This window comes from Jaculus jaculus, chromosome 2, assembly GCF_020740685.1.
Source record: "Jaculus jaculus isolate mJacJac1 chromosome 2, mJacJac1.mat.Y.cur, whole genome shotgun sequence".
NCBI lineage: Eukaryota > Metazoa > Chordata > Mammalia > Rodentia > Dipodidae > Jaculus > Jaculus jaculus.
Genome location: NC_059103.1, coordinates 44,495,869 through 44,508,746, shown reverse-complemented (window position 1 = coordinate 44,508,746; position 12,878 = coordinate 44,495,869). Strand labels below are relative to the sequence as shown.

At 43.8% G+C, this 12,878-nt stretch overlaps 1 protein-coding gene across 1 annotated transcript in view; it reads left to right on the top strand.

The window, feature by feature from the left end:
* The first annotated feature begins 3,052 nt into the window (after positions 1 to 3,052).
* Haus1 (HAUS augmin like complex subunit 1) overlaps positions 3,053 to 12,878 on the top strand; it is a 28,011-nt gene continuing 18,185 nt past the window's right edge. The window contains exons 1-2 of the mRNA XM_045142499.1: positions 3,053 to 3,155; positions 3,879 to 4,053. Of these exons, the coding sequence (XP_044998434.1) occupies positions 3,126 to 3,155; positions 3,879 to 4,053 (205 nt within the window). The 5' untranslated portion in view covers positions 3,053 to 3,125. The remainder of the gene's footprint in view (positions 3,156 to 3,878; positions 4,054 to 12,878) is intronic.

The following is a 12,878-nucleotide window of genomic DNA, read 5'->3' as shown; positions in this document are numbered from 1 at the left end:
ATTCTGTGTTCCAATGTGTTAACCATTTTATAAAGTTCTTATGGCTATAGAACAAGAAAAAATTATAAACCAAGGCACTTTATTTTGGCTCTTAAACTGTTTTTATTAACAATGTCCATAATTATAGACCATAAACTATGATAATTCCCTCCCCTCCCCCACTTTCCCCTTTATACTTTCTTTTTTAAAAGGTATTTTTATATATTTATTTGCAAGGAAAGAAAGGGAAGTAGGGGGAGAGAGAGGGAAGAGAGAAAGAATGGGCATGCTGGGGCCTTTAGCCACTGCAAAGGAACTCCAGATGTATGTGCCATGTTGTGTATCTGGCTTTACATGGGTCCTGGGGAACTGAAGCTACATCATTACGCTTTGCAGAAAAGTGCCTTAACTGTGGAGCCATCTATCCAGCCCCCCCAAACACTTTCAAATAAATTAGTGGAAACATCAGGCAGGCAGGTTACAGTAAAGTCAGGAAATCTCTACTGTAGGCTTTAGATTCTAGCTGGTGATATTTTAAGCTTTTGGGTTGGTGGAAGCTGGTGGTCTGTCAGTACATTCCAAAAAGGCTTCACCTGGGCTGGGGATTGCTCAGTGGTTAAGGCACTTGCTTGTAAAGCCTGACGGTCTTGGTTTGATTCCCCAGTACCTGTGTAATGCCGGATGCACAAAAATGGTACATGGGTCCATTTGCAGCAGTAAGAGACCCACTCTTTCTCCCTCTTCCCCTCTCTCTCCTTGCAAATAAATTACAAATAGGGCCAGGTGTGGTGGCTAATAAAAATATATTTTTTATTTTTTTGTTGGCTAATAAAATGGTTTTTTTTATTCTTTTGTTTATTTTTATTTATTTATTTGAGAGCAAAAGACAGAGAGAAAAAGAGGCAGAGAGAGAGAGAGAGAGAGAGAGAGAGGGGGAATGGGTACACCAGGGCCTCCAGCCACTTCAAACAAACTCCAGACATGTGCATCCTCTTGTGTATCTGGCTTATGTGGGTCCTGGGGAATTGAGCCTTGAATCAGGGTCCTTAGGCTTTTACAAGCGTTTACTGCTAAGCCATCTCTCCAGCCCCCTTTTTGTATTTTTTTTTTTTTTTTTTGAGGTAGGATCTCACTCTGGTCCAGGCTGACCTGGAATTAACTCTGTAGTCTCAGGGTGGCCTCGAACTCATGGCGATCCTCCTACTTCTGCCACCCGAGTGCTGGGATTAATGGCGTGCGCAACTACGCCCAGCCCCTTTTTGTATTTTTAAAAAATATTTTTATTAGGGGGCTGGAGAGATGGCTTAGCCGTTAAGGCATTTGCCTGCAAAGCCAGAGGATCCCAGTTTGACTCCCCAGGATCCACATAAGCCAGATTAACAAGGGGGCAAATGCATCTGGAGTTTGTTTAAAGTGGCTGGAGGCTCTGGCGTGCCCATTCTCTCTCTCTCTCTCTCTCTCTCTCTGCTTCTTTCTCCCTCTCAAATAAATAAATAAAAATATTTAAAAAATATTTTTATTAGTCTGGTATGATGGTGCACGCCTTTAATACCTGCACTCCCGAGGCAGAGGCAGGAGGATCACCATGAGTTTGAGGCCACCCTGAGACTACATTGTGAATTCCAGGTCAGTCTGAGCTACAGTGAGACCCTCCCTCGAACCCCCTCCACAAAAAAAAGAAAAAAAGCAATAAATAAAAAGATTTTTAAAAAAAAGAATCAGGCATGGTGGCACACACCTTTAATCTAAGCACTCAGGAGACAGAGTAGGAGGATCACCATGAGTTCAAGGCCACCCTGAGACTACATAGTGAATTCCAGGTCAGCCTGAGCTAGAGTAAGATGCTACTTCGAGAAAAACAAACAAACAAACAAACAAACAGAAAGGGCTGAAGAGATGGTTCAGTGGTTAAGGCACTTGCCTGAGACGCTTACGACCTGAAATTGCATTCCCCAGTACCCACATACAGCCAGATGCACAAGGTTGCACATGTGGCTAGATTACATTTACAGTGGCTAGAGGCCTTGGTGCACCCATTTTCTCTCTCTCAAATAAATAAAATATTTGTAAGCTAGGCATGGTGGCACAGGCCTCTAATCTCAGCACTTGGGTGGCAGAGGTAGGAGTATTGCCATGAGTTCCAGGTCACCCTGAGACTACACAGCGAATCCAGTTCAGGTCAGCCTGGGCTAGATACCCTCACCTTGAAAAACCAACCCCCCCAAAAGAAAGAAAGAAAGAAAGAGAGAGAGAGAGAGAGAGAGAGAGAAAGAAAGAAAGAAAGAAAGAAAGAAAGAAAGAAAGAAAGAAAGAAAGAAAGAAAGAAAGAAAGAAAGAAAGAAGGAAAGAACGAAAGAAAGAAAGAACGAAAGAAAGAAAAGGGCTGAAGAGATGGCTCAGTGGTTAAGGCGCTTGACCGCAAACTTGGGTTCTATTCCCCAGCACTGGTATAACACCAGATATACACAGTGGCACATGCATTTAGAGTTTGTTTGCAGGGGCAGGAGGCCCTGGCATACCCATTTTCTCTGTCTCTCTTCTATCTATCTCTGCTTGCAAATAAGTAAAATATATATAAGAAAAGAAAAGAGGGCTGGAGAGATGGCTTAGCGGTTAAGGTGTTTGCCTGCAAAGCCAAAGGTCCCAAGTTCGATTCCCCAGGACCTACATTAGCCAGCTGCACAAGGGGGCGCACGCGTGTGGAGTTCCTTTGCAGTAGCTGGAGGCCCTGCCGTGCCCATTCTCATTCTCTCTCTCTCCCTCTCTTTCTCTCTCCGTCACTCTCAAATAAATAAATAAAAATAAACAAAATAAATAAATAAAAAAGAACAGAGAGCAGGGATTGTGGCCCAAGCCTTCAATCCCAGCACTCTGGAGGCAGACGTGGGAGGATCGTAGGAGCTCGAGGACAGCCTGAGCCTACAGAGTGAAATTCCAGGTCAGCCCGGCCTAGAGCGAGAACCTACCTGAAAAAAGAACCACAAAGACTACAACTCCCAGAAATCCCCAGGCCCGAGAAGAGGGGCGGGGTGTCGCACGAGTGCGTGCCCAACGTGAGGGGCGGTCCCTGCGTGCGTGGGCGGGCTTTAGGGAGCGCGGGCTCGAGAGCCGCGAGGAGTAGAGCCGGAAGCGGCGGAGCGGTGGCGATGGAGGCCGCTGCGGAGAAGGATGCTCAGGTGATGGTGTGGCGGAGCCGCACACTCTAGGCCGCACACCGCCTCCTTTCTCTCCCCTTGCTCATACGTCCTTCTCGGCCTGCCGGTCCCCCTGCCTGCCCGTAGACCCCCTTTGTTACCCGGACTCTACTGTGTCCAAAGTCCTCGGAGCTGAGTTTGCGTGGGACTTCTGAACTCAGACCCAGCTCGCGGCCACGCCTGAGCTGTCCGCGGCACTGTGGGTCTTAGGGTGTTTGGTACAGCTGGTGTCTCGTTCCATGCAAGCAAGTGCCATCAGTAATCTTGCTGTTGCATCTGTTCATTGAGTAAGATTCTTCCAAGTGAGGCAGATTCTTAGCCTATACTACATTTGCAGCTTTGCGGAAAAGAAAAGAAAAATATTTTTAATATATATACTTTTATGTATTAGAGAAAGAGGCTGATCGAGAATAGATGTGCCAGGCCCTTCAGCCACAGCAAATGATCTCCAGACACATGCTCCACCTTGTGCATCTATCTGCCTTATGGGGGTCCTGGGGAATCGAACCTGTGTCCTTTGGCTTTGCAGAGCAACTGCCTTGACTACTAAGCCATCTCTCCAGCCCTGCTCACTTATTTTCTGTCATCCAGTATCACTTTGGAGACAAGTAGGACCCTAGAGTAGTCATAGTGTTGAGTTTGTGAAGAGCACTTATCTGCCAGTTTCATCGCGCCATTGTAATGAAGTTTCCTTTTGATGGTTAGGTGGCTGCATGGTTGAAAAAGATCTTTGGCGATCATCCCATTCCACAATACGAAGTGAACCCACGGACGACAGAAATTTTGTATCACCTTTCAGAACGCAACAGGGTTCGGGACAGAGAGATCTGCTTGGTGATAGAGGACTTGAAACAGAAAGCAAGTGAATATGAATCAGAAGGTGAGTTAACTCAGGGAGTTTTCTTGCAAAGCTTATTGTCCTGGGTTTGATTCCCCAGTACCCATGCAAAGTTGCACATGCAGGGCTGGGAAGATGGCTCAGTGGTTGAGGCGCTAGCTTGCAATGGCTGGCCGTCCAGGTTCCATTCCCCACTAACCACGTGAAGTCAGATGCATAAAGTTGCACGCATCTGGAGATCATTTGCAGTGCTGGAGGCCCTGACACATCCATTCTCTCTATCTTACTCTTTGCATTTGCAAATAAATAAATATTTAAAAAGTAAATCTTGGGCTGGACAGATGGATTAGAGGTTAAGCGCTTGCTTGTGAAGTCTTAAGAAACCCGGTTTGAGGCTTGATTCCCCAGGACCCACGTTAGCCAGATGCACAAGGGGGCACACACATCTGGAGTTCGTTTGCAGTGGCTGGAAGCCCTGGCACACCCATTCTCTCTCTCTCTCTCTCTCTCTCTCTCTCTGCCCCCCCCCCTGTCACTTTCAAATAAATAAATGAAAATGAACAAAAAATTTTTTTTAAAAAAGTAAATCTCAAGCTGGGTGTGCCAACACACCTTTAATCCCAGCACTCGGGAGGCAGAGGTAGGAGGATTGCCCTGAGTTCGAGGCCACTGTGAGAGTAGATAGTGAATTCCAGTCAGCCTGGGCTAGAGTGAGACCCTACCCCGAAAACTTTAAAAAGCCAGGTCATGCATGGTGGCACGCGACTTTAATCCCAGCACTTAGGAGGCAAAGGTAGGAGAATCATCATGAGTTTGAGGCCACCCTAAGACTACACAGTGACTTCCGGGTCAGCCTAAGCTAGCCTAAGAGTAAGCCCTTTAGATCCCACCTCGACTGTTGACTGCTCATGCCTCCCTTACAAGTTTGCACAGCCTTAGGCTCAGTCTTACCACTGTAACTGAGCTTGGGAAATCCAGGCACAACTGTATGTTCAATTCTGTCTTACTGTGCAGGTCACAATAGATAGCAAGTGATTATATATCCAATCATAAGATGAATATTAATTATTAGATAAAGACATCCAACTTTTTCTCCACCGCAAATGAAACAAGATACCACCATCTAAGGCTGTGTTTACTGTGGTACAGTCCTGAGAACTCATACACTGAAAGTGTGTTAAATACAGAATCCATAACACATTTCTGGTAGCATCCCATATGAAGTACAGGCATAAGGCTAATTTTCCTGTGCTCATGAGTCATCTGTGTGCCACATATGTAACAGAAAGACCATTTTAAAGCTTTTCAGACAGTTCTTCAATTGTTTTCCTTAAACAAAAAATGACCACATTTGTTAGAATTTCTTTTTTTTTTTTTTTGAGGTAAGGTCTCACTCTGGCCCAGGCTGACCTGGAATTCACTGTGTGGTCTCAGGGTGGCCTCGAACCCACGGCAATCCTCCTACCTCTGCCTCCCAAGTGCTGGGATTAAAGGCGTGCGCCACCACGCCAGGCAGAATTTCTTTAAAAAAAATATATATATTTATTTATTTATTTGAGAGAGAGAGAGGCAGATAGAGCTAGAGAGAGAGAGAGAGAGAATGGGTGCACCAGGGCCTTCTGACATTGCAGATGAACTCCAGATGGATGCACCACCTTGTGCATCTGGCTTACATGGTTACTGGGGAAATCAAGCCTTGAACTGGGGTTCTTAGGCTTCACAGGCAGGTGCTTAACTGCTAAGCCATCTCTCCAGTGCCCCTTTTTTATTTATTATTTTAAAATATTTTTATTTATTTATTTATTTTGAGAGATAAAGAGGCAGATTTTGACATTACAAGTTGGTTACAAGTTCTGAATTTTTGTCAAACTTGTTTATAAACAAAAAATCATTTCTGATAATATATTTGCAGTTTTGTCAAGAGCTGTTAAGAGTGGCAACAATTTGAGTTAAAAACGATTAAAATTTTTAGTAATGATCTTAAAATACCATATATTTGAGAAAGCAAAAATTAAAGCATTTTCCTTTAGTTCCAATGCTTCATAAAAGTGCTTTACAACTTAATTTCTATTGCCTGCATGGAGTGTGAAGATAAAAACAAGCTCCACGTCACTGAGAGCCCAACGAAGCATACTCCCGAAAGTGGCTAATTTACCTGTGCTTGGTACCAAGACATGCTTGTGGGTGTTCAAGGTTACACATATGTGAACACACCATCAGAAAGCAAGGTGCTGTCTTTCATGTGTGAAGCTGAATTCTCTTCAAATCTTTTTATTTTTTTTTGTCTTTTTAAAAATTTTTTTATTTTCTTCAAATCTTGATTCAACATGCAAAGTACACTAGTCAAACTGCCACACCAGGGGCTCTTGCCGCTGCAAACTAATACCAGCCACATAAGTCCCTTTTTGCATCTGGGTGGGGAATTTGAATCAAGGTTAGTAGGCTTTGCAAGCACGCACCTTTAAACAGAGCCATAGCAGCAGCCCACTGGGGTAAAATTGCTTTTTCCTCACATCTGTAACCTGATCTCTGCACTGCTTGCCGTACCTATAATTTTTTTTTTTTGTTCATTTATTTATTTATTTGAGAGCAACAGACACAGAGAGAAACTGACAGATAGAGAGTGAGAGAGCCGGGCATGGTGGCGCACGCATTTAATCCCAGCACTCGGGAGGCAGAGGTAGGAGGATCACCATGAGTTCAAGGCCACCCTGAGACTACAGAGTTAATTCCAGGTCAGCCTGGACCAGAGTGAGACCCTACCTCAAAAAACAAAACAAAAAACAAAAAAACAAAAAAAAAAAAGAAAGAAAGAAAAAGAAAAAAAGAGAGTGAGAAGAGAGAATGGGCGCACCAAGGTCCTCCAGCCTCTTCTGCAAACGAACTCCAGATGCGTGCGCCCCTTATGCATCTGGCTAACGTGGGTCCTGGGGAATTGAGCCTCTAACTGGGGTTCTTAGGCTTCATAGGCAAGCGCTTAACCACTGAGCCATCTCTCCAGTCCTGTACCTATAATTTTTTTTATTTTTTGAGGTAGGGTCTCACTCTATCTCAGGCTGACCTGGAATTCACTCTGCATCCTCAGGGTGTCCTCTAACTTACGGTGATCCTCCTACTTCTGCCTTCCAAGTGCTGGGATTAAAGGCGTATGCCACTATGCCTGGTTTACCTATAAAAATTTTAAGTTGTTTCCTATAAAAGCTACTCAGCTTCATTACTGCTGCTGACGCTTAATATGCTCTCTAATCCCATTTTTCAGTTGGAAGATGTCATGTGCTTTAACTGCTAAGCCATCTCGCCAGCACACCGTCTTTTTTATTTTTTGGTTTTTGGAGGTGGGGTTTTTCTCTAGCCCAGGCTGACCTGGAATTTACTGTACTGTCAGGGTGGTCTTGAACTCCATGGTGATACTCCTATCTTTGCCTCCCAAGTACTGGGATTAAAGGCATGTACGACCACACCCTGCTCACATGTTTTGTTTTGTTTTTTTAATTTGCCGGAGCCTGCCGGCTGAAAGAGTTAAGCCTGATGGGGAGTGAGGATTAAGGAAAGACAGAAGAAAGACTGAAAGCTAGGACTCCAGTCCAGGGCTGAAGCAAGGCCTCATTTCATAGCATTCCTTTTTATATCTTTTTACAAACAGTTTTTCCATGGACAAAGATTTTATGAGCTTTACAAGTTCCTATCAAAAAACCTTCCTGTTACAGAGTTTTTGCATTTCAATGACTTCTCAGTACAAAAGACCAGCCAAATGGCTGAATATACATAATCTTGCTTACATGTAAGCTGCTATAGTTTTGCTAATGTCTTGCTGCCAGAAGCCCAGAGCTATGGATACAAGTCCAGCCAAAATGGCTCCCGACATTTGTTTTTTTACTAACAACTTCTATAATTGTAGGCATGGAGCAGGCCTCCAGTCCAATTAGAGGGCAGCTGGTTTCCCCATAACAGATGTGCCACTGTTGCACCTGTTGGCAAAATTTAAGGCTTGCAGTGTCCACTGTTGAGTATCTGCACTGGTGATTTCTCTCTCTCCCATTGAACTCCATATAGCATAGCTTTTTCCAGATTTCTGTCAGCTGGCCTACATGGAGGAGGTTATCAGCTCAGTTCCAGCAGGATTTCTCAGTGACCTTGCAGCCCAAGTATGTGGAGTCTTCAGCAATAGGGTCTTACCATCTATTCCAGGTGGAAAACCAAGGGCCTTGGCAATGGCCTGTAATGTTTTGGGGCTATCAGTGACTTCCCTGGCCAGCAACTCATTGGAAGGTATCCCATCCCTGACACTGAAAATTTTCTAGCAACAATCTACGGCTTTTGGGTGTTCCATTTTCCAAAAAAGTAGGTCTCCATATGATTTATATCTTCTTAGATTTTTTTTAAATTTTTTAAATTTATTTATTTATTTATTTGAGAGAGACAGACACAGAGAGAAAGACAGATATAGGGAGAGAGAGAGAATGGGCGTGCCAGGGCTTCCAGCCTCTGCAAACGAACTCCAGACGCGTGCGCCCCCTTGTGCATCTGGCTAACGTGGGACCTGGAGAACCGAGCCTTGAACCGGGGTCCTTAGGCTTCACAGGCAAGCGCTTAACCGCTAAGGCATCTCTCCAGCCCGATTTTTTTTTTTTTTTTGAGGTAGAGTCTCACTCTAGCTCAGGCTGACCTGGAACTCACTATGGAATCTCAGGGTGGCCTCGAACTCACGGCAATCCTCCTACCTCTGCCTCCCGAGTGTGGGCGAGTGTGCCACCATGCCCGGCTTCTTCTTAGATTTTGATTAGCTCTCCTTCCGCCTTTCCTTTACTTAACCTCTTCTCCTGACCTCACTTAGACCTTTTCACCCCCATTAAACTGTTCTACTTACACGTATGCGATACTATCCTATTAGGTCCCCCCTTCTACTCTCTTTATATCCTTTATATTCCCTTTCTAGCTTACTGGCCTCTGTTAGTGAGTTTTATTTCTACTCACATAGAAGTCCAATCATTTGTAGCTAGGATTCACTATATGATAGAGGAAAATGTGACATTTGGCTTTCTGGGCCTGGTTTACCTCACTAAGTATAATCCTTTCCAGATCCATCCAATTTATTGCAAATTTCATAATTTCACTTTTCTTTACCACTGAGTAGAACTCCATTGTGTAAATGTACCACATCTTCATTATCCACTCATCAGTTGAGGGGCATCTAGGCTGGTTCCATTTTCTAGCTATTGTGAGTAGAGCGGCAGTAAACATGGTTGAGCAAGTATCTCTAAGATAGTGAGATGAATCCTTAGGATATACGCCTAGGAGCAGTATAGCTGGGTCATTTTTAGCTGTCTTAGGAACCTCCACACTGATTTCCACAATGGCTGGACCAGATTGCATTCCCACCAACAGTGTAGAAGGGTTCCTCTTTTTCTGCAACCTCAACAGCATTTATGGTCATTTGTTTATGTTTTTTATTAACAACTTTAAGTGGTTAATCTCATCTTGATTTAGTTTTGGTAGGTCATATTAATCAAAGAAATCATCTATTTCCTTGAGAGTTTCATACTTAGTGGAGTATTTATTGGTTCTTTGGATTTCTTTGTTTCTATTTCATTAATTTCTGCCTTAATCTTTATTATTTCTTCCTGATAACTGATTTTTTTTTTTTTTTCCCCAAGGTAGGGTTTCAGTCTAGCTCAGGCTGACCTGGAATTTACTATGTTATCTCAGGGTGGCCTCGAACTCATGGTGATCCTCTTACCTCTACCTCCTGAGTGCTGGGATTAAAGGCATGTGTCACCACGCCCGGCTTCTACTGATTTTTTTGTTTGCCTTGTTCTTCTTTTTCCAAGCCCTTAAGGTGAAGCATTAAGTTGTTTACTTGAGACCTTTCTATCTAATTTCTTTTTCTTCCTTTCCTTTCCTTTTCCTTTTCCTTTTCCTTTTCCTTTTCCTTTTCCTTTTCCTTTTCCTTTTCCTTTTTCTTTTTTTCTTTTTTTTGTAGTAGGATCTGGTTCTAGCCCAGGCTGACCTGGATTCACTATGTAGTCTCAGGGTGGCTCAAACTCATGGCGATCCTTCTACCTCTGCCTCCTGAGTGCTGGGATTAAAGGCCTGTACCACCACGCCCGTGTAAACATAATTTTTGTTATTTTCAAAGTAGGGTCTCACTCTAGCCCAGGCTGACCTGGAATTCTCTATGTTGTCTCAGGGTGGCCTCGAACTTCCAGTGATCCCCCTGCATTTACCTCTGCCTCTGCTTCTCGAGTGCTGGGATCAAATGTATGTGCCACCACATCTGGCTGCAACATTTGAATTCACTATGTAGTCTCAGGGTGGCCTTGAATTCATGGTGATCCTCCTACCTCTGCCTCCTGAGTGTTAGGATTAAAGGTGAGTGCCACCATGCCCGGCTTTAGCCCCTAGTTTTTTTTTTTTTCTTTTTTGTTTAATTTTATTTATTTATTTGAGAACAACAGAGAAAGAGGCAGATAGATAAAGAATGGGCGTGCCAGGGTCTCTAGCCACTGCAAACTAACAGGAGGCATGCACCATCTTGTGCATCTGGCTTATGTGACTTCAGCGCACCACTCTCTCCTTTTTTTTTTTGTTTTTTTTTGTTTTTGAGATAGGGTCTCACTCTAGTCCAGGCTGACCAGGAATTCACTATGTAGTCTCAGGGTGGCCTTGAACTTGTGGTGATCTTCTACCTCACCCTCCCAAGTGCTGGGATTAAAGGCATGTACCACCATGCCCAGCTTTCTTTCTTTCTTTTTATTTTTTTTTTAATTTTTATTAGCATTTTCCATGATTATAAAAAAAATCCCATGTTAATTCCCTCCCTCCCTCCCCCCACCACACTTTCTCCTTTGAAATTCCATCACAATCATTGTACTTACATATATACAATATCAACCTATTAAGTACCCTCCTCCCTTCCTTTCTCTTCCCTTTATGTCTCCTTTTTAACTTACTGGCCTCTGCTACCAAGTATTTTCCTTCTCCCGCAGAAGCCCAGTCATCTGTAGCTAGGATCCACATATGAGAGAGAACATGTGGCACTTGGCTTTCTGCAGCCCCTAGTTTTTTAATATAGGCACTTGAAGCTATAAATTTCCCTCCTAGGACTGCCTTCATTGTGTCCCAAAGTTATTTATTTATTTATTTATTTTTGTTTATTTATTTGAGAGCGACAGAGAGAGAGAAAGAGAGAGAGAATGGGCACACCAGGGCTTCTAGCCACTGCAAATGAACTCCAGAAGCCTGCATCCCCTTATGCATCTGGCTAATGTGGGTCCTGGGGAATTGAGCCTTGAACCAGGGTTCTTAGGCTTCACAGGCAAGCGCTTAACTGCTAAGCTTTCTCTCCAGCCCATCCCAAAGTTTTTGGTATGTTGTTGTGGTGGTTTGATTCAGTTGTCCTCTATAAACTTAGGTGTTCTGAATGCTAGGTTCCCTGCTGATGGAGATTTGGGAATTAACACTTCTAGGAGGCAACATTTTGTTGGGGGCAGGCTTATGGGTATTATAGCCAGTTTCCCCTTGCCAGTGTTTGGCACACTCTCCTGTTGTGATTGTCCACCTTATGTTGGCCAGGGGGTAATGTCCACCCCCTGCTCATGCCATCATTTTCCCCTGCCATCATGAAACTGCTCTTCGAGTCTGTAAGTCAAAATAAACCCTTTTTCCCCCCAAAGCTGCTCTTGGTCGGGCAATGTGAACTTGACTACAACAGTAATGTTGGTGCTGAATGTCGCATTGCTGCTAGACACCTGACTGTGTGGCTTTGGCCTTTTGGAGCTGATTTTCAAGAGGAATGTGGAAGGATTTGAAATCTTGGCCTAAATCTTGTGCTGTAAGTACAGCTTGATGTACTATTCTGGTCAAGAGTTGAAAGACCAGAGTGCAGTAAGAACTATGGACTTTGAGGGTGAGAAAGAGCTTTACTTTACTTGGACTGGGCTAGAAGCAGTTTGCTTGCTGCTATGGCCATATCCTGAAAATTTGTGTGGGGTTGCTTTGCATAAAAATGGACCACTGTGAGCAGAGGGATATGGCACACACACACACACAAAAAGAATTATTTGGGCCCAAACTGCTGCCCATTCAGCAGAAGGGTAAAGGCAACCAAGAGTATATCATTTGAATGTAATGCATCACCTTTCCTGACACGGAAACAAATCAGCACTTCCAGAACAGGTTTATGTATGTGGCTTCATATAAGTCGGCCCTGTTACCTTTTTGGATGGCTTCCAATCTCACCGGTGCTGGGCAGCTGGGCACGAATGAGTTCACAGCCCTGACGGTTGGGGGATGGAGACTTTGCAGGGTGCAGAGCCATACTGAGCTGCTCAGCTGGTCCCGTTTGTGTCTCCTTCAGCAGCTGCTTGGCTGGTCTCTGCTGTCTCCCTTTCAGATGTCTTCCCTTTGCGAGGAGGCCAATGTGAGTGGAAAATCCCCCCACTTTGATTCTGCTCCTGATGCTCTGCGCTACTGGCAGGTGGGCTTGTGGATCAGGCCTGCTCCCCCCCATATATGTATATATATATACACATATACATATATATATATACACACATATACATATATACATATATATATACATACATATATATATACACATGCATATATATGTGTATGTATGTGTGTATATATATATGTATATATATATGTATATATCAGCTATGTGTGCATGATGTGCATGCTCATGTGTGTGAGTGTGCAGGCACACGTGCTATGATGCATGTGTCAAGGTCAAAGGACAACTTTAGGGTAACTTTCAGTACTTACCTTTCACCTTGTTTGAGGCAGGGACTTTTGTCATTCGTTCATTGCTGTATTAGCAGCATTAGATGGTATGCCAGCTTCTAGGAAATTCTCCTTTTTGCCTC